This window comes from Barbus barbus (assembly GCF_936440315.1).
Source record: "Barbus barbus genome assembly, chromosome: 46".
Classification (NCBI taxonomy): Eukaryota; Metazoa; Chordata; class Actinopteri; order Cypriniformes; family Cyprinidae; genus Barbus; species Barbus barbus.
In genome coordinates, this window is record NC_136724.1 from 19,620,144 (window position 1) to 19,633,155 (window position 13,012).

Consider the following 13,012-nt stretch of genomic DNA (forward strand, 5'->3'; position numbering starts at 1 on the left):
GTTTTAATTTTATTTCAAGCCAATATTTCTCACTTTCTATTTTTTTAACTGTATTGTAATTGTATATACAACTTTAACTTGCTAAATATGAGTTGTTAATATAACATTGCTGTGAGCTTTGTAGGCTATTTCGCGATTTCTAATTCCAATAATATTAATAATCACGCTATATTAATGATCTTTTAACACGATAACATTTTGCTGTCTGTAATACGAGTACATTACTGTTGCCATGAAACAGGCCAAACAATCATTTGCACTCCAGTCACGTGATATTTCTCACTCTTGCAATGAACCCTCATGTTATCATTTGCTGCTTTTACAGCCATGCGCCGATACCGACATTCAGGTACAGAGACATTTCAAATAAACATGTTAATAATGTATGGAGTCAGTTGTGTTATACATATCATATATTGTTTACATTGTAGCTGTTGGCTCGCTTTTGTAAATGACAAGAAGGGTGTTCCATTCTGCATAGTACAGACCGAGGAGAGGCTGCTTGTCACATTTTTACTTTACTGAATGTTTCTAGCTCTGTAAAATTTGTTTACAATTAGATGTTACTGATCTGCTAAACTTTCTGCTTTTTGCACAGCTGAGCAAAGACTTGCAGACATTGACTATACTCAGCTGGCACAGCTAACCCAGCTAAATGAAAGGTAGAAATGGTCATTATTTTTTGTTATTATTCCTGAATGTTTCAGTTGCCTTTGAACTTGTTGAACTAGTGTTTTAATATTCCATTTTAAAAACAAGATGATAATAAAAATGAAAATGTGTAATTGCTTTGCTTCACAGTATCAGTTCTGAAGAGGCCCATAAAAAATTCATGAAACTTTATCAAGAAATATTCCTGCACCCTCAGACATCTTTACCCAGAATACAACTTAAGGCTAGGATGTGAGTAACTACTTCTTTCATTATTGAAACATTACACACAGTGCTAATTAGTAATCACAGTGTGTATGGGATCAGACCACTAGTTAAAGGAAAAGGGTACGTTTTTCATTTAAGTCTGTAGGGCAGACATCATGGAGCAGAATTGCTACATTCCTAGGAATTCTGTCTAAAATAAAGTGCAAGTCTTGTCTGCTTAGTTTTGGTGAGCTGTTTGTGATCAGTTTCAGGTAATGGTGTAATCCTCTTACTCTGAGAAGTAGTTTATTAAGCTGCAAAACTTAGTAAACGCTGTAGCAATGTAAACTCAGTAAAGCTCAGAATTAGATCCGATTACCAAATAAAGGAAACATGTATATAGTTCAAATGTAATGTAATCAGTTTATAACATACTTTTAGGTGTTGTAAAGTAAATTATTTGATTCAGGGTTTGTTTGTAATGTCCCTTAAACTATTTGATATTCAAACTGAATGCATGTAAAGCACTGGTTCTCACACCCAGGCTGAATTTATTTGATTAAGAATACAGTAATATTGTAAAATAGTATTACAGTTTAATATAAAATCTGCTTAATATAGTTAGGAAACCAGGACTGTGTAATTTTAGTGTCTTTGAGATACCATGATAGTTTGTGCTAATATTTTGAATTAGATTTTTTGTATATATATACAAAAATATATATAATGTATATTGTATATACTCCCTTCCTGTTCGTTTTAGTTTAAGGTTTAGTCATTTTGTTGTGTTTGTCATTTTTATTTACTTTATTATCCATGTTGTGGAAAATTGTCTCTGGCTTCACAGTACATCACCAACATATAAATACACATAAGAAAAAACATGCAATATACAATTATTTAAGAAACACACACAAACATACATTGGTCACTTGCATTTAAAATTGACATTTTAATTTAAAATTTCAGTTCTAGTTATTTTAGTACATCATGTTAAACTAAATGTAAACAAGAAATGCTACAAATGTTAAAAAATAAAATTATATATATTTTTTTATATTATTAAAATATTATTTATTTTACTAAATATTAAACATTATTTAACAAGTTATTTTTTTTTAATTATAGATTTTATTTTTGTTAACTGTAATAACCCTAAACCAGGATACTTTTTTCAAGATTCTTTGAGGAATAGAAAGTTCAAAATAGCAGCATTTTAGTTTTAAATAAAAATGTTTTGTAACATTATAAATGTATTCACTGTCACTTTTGATACATTTAATACATCCTTACTGAATAAAAAATGACAGAGCTCAAACTTTAGAACAATTGTGTATATTAAAATCAAAGGCGAAGGTGCTTTCAGCAGGCCTCTGCATCAAAATTCATTTGTAATATTACTGTTATTTTTACCTCTATAACAAAACAAAAAACTGTATTGTACTGTTACTTTGATAATAAGAGTGTGCTGGAGCAGTTTTAGCCTTTATGTCAAACCTTCGTCAATATTCTAACAATATATATTAAAATATTTATTTTACTAAATATTAAATATTATTTAACAAGTAATTTTTTTTAAATTATGGATTTTATTTTTGTTAACTATAATAACCCTAAACCAGGATACTTTTTTCAAGATTCTTTGAGGAATAGAAAGTTCAAAATAGCAGCATTTTAGTTTTAAATAAAAAAATTTAGCCTTTATGTCAAACCTGCGTCAATATTCTAAAAATTGCCTTTGTGCCTATTTAGAAAGTCACATCTTGTCGAGTGAAAGTCACAAACAGGAAGTGTTTTATAAAAGACATGTGGGCTTCGCCCCTGCAGAGGCGTGATGCAGAAACTGAGGACCTGTCAGTCATTTCAATCCCACTGTAGTCCCACTCAGAGATGTTCTGAGTAATGTTTACAGTCCTCTCAACAGCCTGCTGGAGCAGCAAAAATGAATGTTCTTGTGGGTAGTGACATATGAGTCATGGCTCTAATTGGCTGGAATATAGATCTGCTCCCAGTAGGAATCGAGTGTCTTGAATAGCGCTCACAAAGAAGGGTTATTTAAGGATTGGTTAAAATGAAAAAGGACTGTGGTTAAGGTAATTCTGATTGAATGCACTGCTTAATGTGGCTACACTATCAATCAAAATTTGGACACACTCATTCTTTATTGTTACTTTTCCCACATTTTATAATAATAATAAGGTCATTAAAACTATGAATTCACACCAGTTGAAGTATGGAAATTACGTTTTATATTTGAACATAGTATACACCTTAGGCTGGTGGTTTTCAATCCTGGTCCTCGGGACCCACTGCTCTGCACATTTTGTATGTCTTCCTTATTTAACACACCTGATTCAGATCATCAGCTCGTTAGGAGAGATCCATGAACTTAACTGAGCGTGTCAGATAAGGGAAACATATAAAATGTGCAGAGCAGTGGGTCCCCAGGACCAGGATTGAAAACACAGCCTTATATTCACTATATATTCGTCTACAAAATAAATCTCAAACATTTAGGCCGAAGATTTTATATAAAGTTTTTTTATCATCAATAATGATTAAATAAATTTGTTTCTTAAAGGAATAGTTCACCCAAAAATGGAATTTTATTGAAATTTACACATCCTCAGGCCATCCAAGATGAGTTTTTCTTCATTGGAACAGATTTAGAGAAATTTAGCATTACATCACTTGCAAACCAGTGGATCCTCTGCAGTGAATGGGTGCCGTCAGAATGAGAATTCAAACAGCTGATAAAAACATCACAATAATCCACGTGTGAAATAAAAACCTGTGTGTTTGTATGGAACAAATCCATCAAGTCGTTTTTAACTTCAAACTGTTGCTTCCGGCTAAAATAGTCCTGAGTAATATGCACAGATCAAGCATTTTTACGAACAAAAACAATTCAAATCAGTTCTTAACAAATATGTTAATGGTTTAGATGTGAGAGGACAACAGGGGATCGACTATTTCCACATAAAGTGTTATTATGAATTATGGACTGGTGTTCTGATTTGACCCTAAAAACATCTTAATGATAAATGTGTTTATTATAAACACAGCTTTTCACTTGACAAGACATGTTAATTGATGTACTGGAGTCGTGTGTATTACTTGCCTATTATTTTGATGTGTTTATCAGCTGTTTGGATTCTGACGGCACCCATTCACTGCAGAGGATCCATTGGTGAGCAAGTGATGTAATGCTAAATTTCCCCCAATCCATTTTGATGAAGAAACAAACTCATCTATATAGTGGATGGCCAAAGGACAAGTCAATTTCAGCAAATGTTCATTTTTTGAGTGAACTATTCCTTTAAGATATTTTCTTCTGGTCATGCAATCACTTACAGTATAATGCAACATCCCTTTTTTTTATTTCTTGCAGTCCAAAAGTGATAAACTACATTTCATCATGAATATCCTCATTTATTGCATTCTGATTCAGCAACACAAACTTTGGAATTGTCAAATGATGGATATAAACTTTACGAGAATCATCTGATCTTTTCTATTCCTCTTGGCAGCCAACCTCCAGTGAAGCTGAGAGTATATGAGTCCGTCCAAGAGGTCAGTAGACATCAGCCACATGGAAAACTGGCTCAGGAATCACTCATGAATCATGTGATCAAAGCCCTTAAGAAATTGTGAGTATGACTAAGTGTTCTTTGTGGGTAGTTTAAAGGCCCTCTGGACATATTGATGATACAAAATGACTGATATAAACCACACATTTATACAGTTCGTCAGGCCTGATTTGAATCTGTTGGGAGAATCTCATTAAATCTATCAAACAGGTCAGATTTCTCCCCAAAATCAAAAGCTCATTTAAATGAGCACATTTCCTCCTGCACTTCTCATTACTTTCACGCAAAAAAAATCTCACGTTCATAATGTGAAACAAAATATGTACTTTAAATGGTACCATTGCTTTTAATTTATGCTGATTTTAATAGAAAAATATGTCCAGACAGAACAGTTCTCATTACTGCATTACAGATGAGAATTGAAAACATCCATATGCATTACGACTGGCACTGTTTTATCTATTTGTAATTTATAACATAATAAAATTGACTGTAAAATCTAAATCTCTTTAAAATCTGACTGTTCAACATCTAGTGTTTCCATCTACCAACAGAGGGCAGTGTAGCACCTTTTCAGCATGTCAAACAATCATGACTTATTCCTGCTCAGGGCTACATGCATCTCAGAATTTCTTTGGTTAATATTTAAAGTGACACAGTTTTAATTAGTTTTAGCCGTATGAAAACTGTGGCAAATTAAACTCATAGCTTTCATAAAAATGAGGAGGACGCTCTGAGAATTCACTGTTGAATGACATCTGGTAACACTTCATTAAGAACATAATAGAGAATAGAACTAATCTCCTGCCCTCTCAGTCGCTATCTCAGTGTTATCTTAATTCATATCGATAGGCCCTGTTTTACTTTCCTGCTGTCACAGTTCATTAATGTGAGAATCGTCGAGTGGGAGAGAGAGAGAACAATATAGCTTTCTTTAGCTCCCGTGTTGAGCGGCACGGGACTGTCGGATTGAAATCTCCAAATATTATTTCCTCCTCTTATATGTTGCTTGTAGGTGTTTGGATATCGTTCCTTGTGATATAATCTCCCTCATTCATCCACTGAATTTCCCAGGGATAATTCATCTGTTTTTTATTGGTTGTTCTTGAGCTTTGTAGGACAGATAGACACTAGAGACGCAAGAAAGAGGATATGGAGATCTTTCAGTGCAGGATTGGAGCACAGTTGGTGTGAAAAATTAATATGAGCTAGATTTTTATATGTTCTGTGGAGTAATCTTAACCCCAAGCCTATTTTGCTCACTATACGGTGTATGGCACAGATTCCTCTTTTTATTTATTTTTTTATTTTTTTTTACACTATCATTCAAAATTTTGTGGTTGGTAAGATTTTGTTTAGTGTTTTGAATTCTCACCAAGGCTGCATTTAAAAAAATAAATCAATAAAAAGAAAAAAAAAAAGAAAAGAAAAAACTGTAATATTATAAAATATTATTATGAATTAAAAAACTGTTTTCTATTTTAATACATTTTTAAATTTAATTTATTCCTGTGATGCAAAGCTGAATTTTCAGCATCATTACTCCAGTATCACAAAATCCTTCAGAAATTATTCTAATATGCTAATTTGCAGCTCAAGAAAAATGTCTTATAATTTTTGAAAACACTTGTGCTGCTTAATATTTTTGTGGAAAATGTAATGCGTTTTATTTCAGGATTCTTTGATAGAATGTTGATGTTAATAGAATGTTGAAAAGAAATGCAAATATTTTGCAACAGTGTAAAAGTATTTTCTGACACTTTGTTATCAGTTTAATGTGCCAAAGTTTAATACATAAGACTTTTGAAATCTTTAAGCATTAGCAAGCACCACCATCCCGTAGGAGAAGCTTGCACCAGTGCACCATGGTAGAACATAATTAGAGTGAATACCGAGCACTCAGTATGTGATAGATGGACTGTGCCTTAGGCGGAGTTAATGGAGGCAGATGGCAAAGCATTTCTCCTGGATTGCTTCACTACTTTGATGTGCTTTGCATGCTTAGTTATAACAAGGGAACATTTGTGCTTTAATGTGCCATATTACAGCTGAGTAACATGGATCACGTACAGACAGCTTCATGCATGGGCAGCTCGAAGGAGAACTTCCTGTGATACCCGTTCTGCATTTGTAGTGACATTACCTACGGGGCTTTGCGATGCCCTTGTAGATGGTTTTTAATGCTTTTTCATGTCTTCACGTGTTTTTTCCCTCCCAGCTCAGTCTCCAGATATCTGGGTCGTGGATGCCAATTGCCACCGGGGGAATTTGTTTGAAAGATGTGAGCTGGATAAGAGAAATAGGTCACAATTTTATTCGATTTGGGAGACGGAATCGTCTCGTCCCTGCGAGGTTCTGTCTTGTGACATTCAGCGAACTGTATTGTGGAAGAATCTCAGCCATGTGGAAATGAGATTAGAAAGGGTAAAAAATTGCAAGCCCACAGCAATAGACACTCGGCAGTTTGATAGGAATCACGATCAAATGACGAATGAGGGCCCTAGGGTTTGTTTTAAAGGTAAACAAAACGCTGATATGGTTTAAAGTCAACATGAAATCAAAATTTATCCTCTTACTTTTTTTCTTTTAAAGCGCATCGCTGGTCACATTGTATGTTATGGCTCTTTAGTGCATGTTATTCTAAAAAGAAAAAAACCTCGTCTTTCAATGAAAAGGCAATAACATGCTTTGATTTTGAATGATATGCCCTTACATTTCAACACTCTCGTTTCATGGCCACAATCCAATCCATCCCAGATGGATGGAATCAAGGGCCAGGATGTGGCATTCTCATCCTGTTTCAAAGTCAGCCCCTGCTGGTAGATATCATAACTACATCATTTGGACCCAGTGGCCATATTTTTTCAAGCAAGCAAACTAGCAAGCACTTTGTTAATAGTAAGTTTTGCCGATGGTTGCATTTCATTTTTTTGGGAGGATGAAACATTTTAATTTCACAATATTGCCATTTTTACTATATTTTACTATATTATTACTATATTTTACAGGGAAGACGTGGCCTAATGGTTAGAGAGTCGGACCTGTAACCTAAAGGTTGCGAGTTCGAGTCTCAGGTCCTGCAGAAATTTTAGGTGGGGGGAGTGAATGTACAGCGCTCTCTCCACTCTCAATATCACGACTGAGGTGCCCTTGAGCAAGGCACCGAGCTCCCGCTGGGTGTGTGTGTGTTCACTGCTGTCTTTGTGCACTTTGGATGGGTTAAATGCAGAGCACAAATTCCGAGTATGGGTAACCATACTTGGCCACATGTAACTGTCACTGACATATTTTTGATTAAAACCTTTCTTCTTATTACCAATGTTGACCAAAAGTTGTGCTGCTTATTTTTTGTGTGTAAACCATGATACACTACCTTTTAAAAGTAAGGAGTAAGATTTAAAAAAGTAGTTAATACTTTTATTAAAAAAGGAAATATTAAATTGATCAAAAGTGACAGTAAAGACATTTATAATGTCTTTATTATTTCAATTTTTTTTAAATAGTAATTATTTCTATTTCACATAAATGCTGAACTTTCTATTAATTAAAGATTCTTGAAAAAACAATTAATTTGTAACTACTGAACTGGATGCTTCTTCAGAATTGATAATAAGAAATGTTTCTTGAGCAGCAAATCAGCATATTAGAATGATTTCTGAAGGATCATGTGACTAAAGACTGGAGTAATGATGCTGATCTATCTTTGTTAGCATTTATAATTAATAAATGAACATTAATATATTTAATAGCTTGACTTCTTTGTATTTTTTTTTTATTTGACATCACAGCTAGTGATAGTTACTAGTGAAGGGTTTGGAAATGTATTCATTCGTTATGGTGCCATCAACCATTACAATTTTGTCATGATGTAATCTTCTGGTGGTTCCAAAGTGATTAGTCACTTGACAATTGCACCTCAGTTGATTAGTCTCATAACAACTTAGATGTGGAACTGAGTGCCCGTGAGCAAAGATGGCAGATTTCAAATCGCTTAATTTCAGGGTGTGAATGTGAGTAGCTTTCTTAATTATAAATCTCCTTGAATGTTGATTATCCTCTTTGATATGTCAGATTTCAGACTGCGTTTTGTGTTGACTGTAATGCAGACTTTAATTTGTAATTATCATTTGCACCTCAGTGTCATTGCGCACCTCTTCTAAGTACATTTTAAACCCATCTGAAGGTCATCCGGTGACCTGGTGTGTGTACATACACTAACCTATATGGGTTTGTTGTCTAGTGTGTCTTTACATCTGCTCTTGTCATAAAGCCAGTTTTCCCCATCCAGGTCTCATAGGGAGCTGGACCAACTGTGCTGGCAACACATACACACACACACACACACACACACACATGTACACACACACTTCCTGCTCTTGCACACTGTTCCCGTGAGAGCTTGTCTCTCTGCCAGCTCTGGGGGCAGGAAGTGCTTGGCTTCCCCCCGCGCTGGCTTCGCCCATGTAGCTCCACATCCAGGAGGCCATTGTAACAGTCAGAGCAGGGCAGTGATGGGGGGAGGACCAGCGTAAGACGTTCAGCTTATTTAATGAAGGAAGCCCGCCAGCACAACCTGCTTTGTGTGCACTTTCTGACTGTATTTTTGTTATAGTTCATGTATTTATTTTGCTCTGTGTTTCAAGGCTCTGACCCCTCCTCAAGACTTCACCCTTTCCCACAATCCTCCTCCTGTGTTTCCTGGGGATGTGTGCTGGACAGAGAAACACACTTTGACCCAGAAAACTTTTCAATGTTACCTGAAACTATAATCAGGGCATATATGAGCGTGTATATATATGGCAACATTTGGAAACATAGTGCTATTCCAATTATAAAGGACAGTTATATATATATATATATATATATATATATAACAATACTATTTTATACAAGGTTTAAATAGTTCTACCAGTGCATTGTGTATCATGAACTAACAATGAACAATATGTTCACAGCAATTATTACTCTAGGTACATTTTATTTTTTACATTTATAATTATATACAAACAGTAATGTATTATGAATGAAAATTAAGACTTAAAAAACTATTAAATTAAAGGGCACCTATTATGCCCCTTTTTACAAGATGTAATATTGGTCTTGTGTGTCCCCAGAATGTGTCTGTGAAGTTTCAGCCCCAAATACCCAAAAGATCATTTATTATAACAGTTGGAAAATGACATTTTTGGGGTGTGTCTAAAAAAAGAGCTGTTTTGGAGTGTGTATCCCTTTAAATGCAAATGAGCTGCATATTCCTGTCTCCAGAAGATGGTGTCGCATATACATCTCTCTGCATTGCATATCTACAGCAATAAACAGCTGGTAGAAACAACATAACTGAGAGTGAGAGAACCGGTGTTTAGCTGTACATATGGGAAGCCAAATGCACTGAAATGGGACGAAACAGCGCAATGTTACAAAGCTCGCGCTGCTCTGACCTGTCATCGGCACGGATCAATTGACCGAGCTGCGCTACCGAATGAATCTCGCTCTATGAACGGCGCAAACTAATCTCACAAGCGTGGCGCTGATCATTTAAAAATACTTAATGTACGCACAGAAATACGGTTAAAACGCTAAGCACTATAACGACATGACATTCACAAAGGAGTCTGCAGTGATACACATATTTAAGTATATTTTGAGGCGCATTACATTGAAAAATTATTAATCCACAGCAGCTCAGATGTTGGGAGAAAATGAAGACTCTTAAAGGGTTACTCAAACCCAAAATGAATTTTGTCATTAATTACATTCGTCTTCGGAACACAGTTTAAGATATTTTGGATGAAAACCCGGGAGGCTTGTGACTGCCAAGTAAATAACACTTTCAAGGCCCAGAAAAGTATGAACGACATCATCAAAATAGTCCATCTGCCATCAGTGGTTCAATCTGAATGTTATGTGGTTTGCGTCCAGCGGATACTCTCCAAATTCAAAAAGTTCAAAAATAATAAAGTATAATAATAGGAAACTTATTATAATTTATTAGTACCTTATATGGTTCCATAAGACATAATAATAAAAATATATTTATTTAATAATATGTAGCTTATCTATTATTACTATTATATTTATGTGGAACTGCATTATGTATATATATATATATATATATATATATATATATATATATATATATATATATATATATATATATATATATATATACTGTATATACAGGTAGATAGACAGATAGATATACATAAGCATACTCAATGATGAACACAGTTTTTCACATATTAACATTTCAAACCACAATTTAACATCTGTCACCATCTATATATTCAGCCAATGGGTGTGATTATCATCCAGTACAGTTCAGTTGTGTATATCATAGTTTTATGGTGTTTTCTTAAAGTTTAGATCATTTGGAAAGCTCTGGGGCTTATGATTGGCCGGGTTCCCTATCAGCCTACAGCTCTAAACCACTGATGTATTTGCTGTTTAAGATGTTGTCATGGTAACAGCTGATGATGGCTGTTGAGTGTGTGAGGAGGCCAAATGAAGATGGAAAAAAATCCTAAACTTTGTACCTCTTTTGTATATTCACTACTTCTCACGCAGTGGTGATATTTCAATTCACCTTTTTTATAATTTCTTTTTAAATAAGGATTACTTTCTCATTTGTGGTGTATATAATATATGTCTATTTAAAGGTCCTTAGTGCTCAATGGACTTTTGTTGTATTAAATCAACAGGCATTATTTCAGTCCAATGGTTTCTGGTGTGTCGTCTTGGCAAAAGTATGTTTTTTGAGCATAGAGGTGCTGTATGAATTTTTTTTGGGATTGTACTAAAGCATAAAAATGCCATATGTTTGCAGAAATTTAGGAAGCATGCTAAGTTCACATATTTGTCACATACTCCGAAAAACAATGTTACAGCCTACTTTCAAATTGTGTGTTCCATGTCGGAATGTTTGTTTTTGTTTTGGACTGTGTGAATCCTCCCACTGCCAGTCTACCCAATAGTATTTGGGTGGTGTAAAATACAGCCTATTGCAGCCATTGAAATGAGTGAGAGATCACAGATTTTACCCGACATAAAAAGTCTTGGCATCCATCTAAAAATCTCAGTGACCATAGGCATATTAAAACGTGGATAAATCAACTCATTAACTTGCAGTGTGTAAGGCTCGTGACCTTTTATTATCAATTGTGCTCGTTTCTGTTACATGTCCTCAATCTGGCAACCCACGTGAGCGTCGAGTCTGAAAAAAGCGGGTGGGAGAAACAACTATCTCCAATATTTTGAATTTAGACCCCAGTAACCACTTCCACTGCTAGCCATCAATATTACATACTGCACCTTTAAACTGATTTTTGCAACATGGTTTGTTAAAAGTCCAGACCCTGTAGTCTGGTAGTGAATTGTTTTTCTACCTGTGCCAGAAAATAATTTCTTCTCACTTTGGGATTATAAAGCTCATGATCCATTGCTGTGGATCAGATTTTTCCTTCAGAAGACATTTATGATCAGATGTTTAATATTTTTGGACATTACCAAACTAGAAACACTCAGGATTTCTCTTCACTGTGGGAAAGGAGAGCCAGAGAGACATTAACCAGACTGGGGTTTTTTCTGGAAATATGACCAGGATCAGGTGCTGTTCGCAAATGTTATCGCTGACGGTTCTGAGTGATGGAGTCAGGGGATAAGTGCACTGGTAAATCTCTTTACTGGAGGAGTGAGGTTTCTTACCAGAGCAACTCTGAATATAACAACAGCTGCAGTGGAAACTTCATCATCATTGTTGGAGAAGTTGAATGGGATTGGGAAGAAGGGAAAGTCCACTTCTGGGCAGGTCAATCAAGGCTTGGTGTTTTGGACCAGACTCTCTTGTTGTCAGGCTTGAGAACAGAAAACACAAACACCTAAATGATTTATTTGTCCCAAAGCTGAATAAATGAACTCATTGACTTAACTAGGTTTAATCTAAACCAGGTATTTTGAGTGTTTGTTTCTTGGTTGTTATTGGCTTGACTCTTGTTTTCATGTCAACAGTGCAGCTTGTAGAAAAGAAAGCATACAAATAAGATCTATTTACTCTCTATTGTTTCTTTGAAACATCAGTGAGCTTAAATGGAGAGCAAATGGAGAGTTTTACTCAAGTCTTTTGCTTCTCAGATTTTTCTGCTGAGAAATATCTTGTTTTCTCAATGGTTTCATAAAAGATGTCAACAACATATTCCAACTGTTTTCAAATTTGAGCCTGATACACCAAAGTCTGCAATTAAAGGTCAGAGGTTTTATATTTGATCTAAAATGTTTTGTTATCAGATTTGCAAGATACTAAAATGACTAAAACGGAATTAAATATGAATGCTGTATAGAAATAAAAGAAAATAAAACTAATAAAACCACAAAAGCACCTAACAAAATTATTAAAACTTCTAAAATGTAAAAAAATAAATAAACTGAAAATAGAAAATGAGAAGACTGCAAACTATTAATAAATTTGATAATATTGTATGTATATATATATATATATATATATATATATATATATATATATAAACTAGAATCAAACCAATTAATATAGATGCTTTTGTTTACCTGACAAA

At 34.5% G+C, this 13,012-nt stretch overlaps 1 protein-coding gene across 1 annotated transcript in view; it reads left to right on the forward strand.

The window, feature by feature from the left end:
- The first annotated feature begins 258 nt into the window (after positions 1-258).
- cnbd1 (cyclic nucleotide binding domain containing 1) overlaps positions 259-13,012 on the forward strand; it is a 46,404-nt gene continuing 33,650 nt past the window's right edge. The window contains exons 1-4 of the mRNA XM_079409796.1: positions 259-349; positions 599-662; positions 802-903; positions 4,389-4,508. Coding sequence (XP_079265922.1) covers positions 301-349; positions 599-662; positions 802-903; positions 4,389-4,508 — 335 coding nt within the window. The 5' untranslated portion in view covers positions 259-300. The remainder of the gene's footprint in view (positions 350-598; positions 663-801; positions 904-4,388; positions 4,509-13,012) is intronic.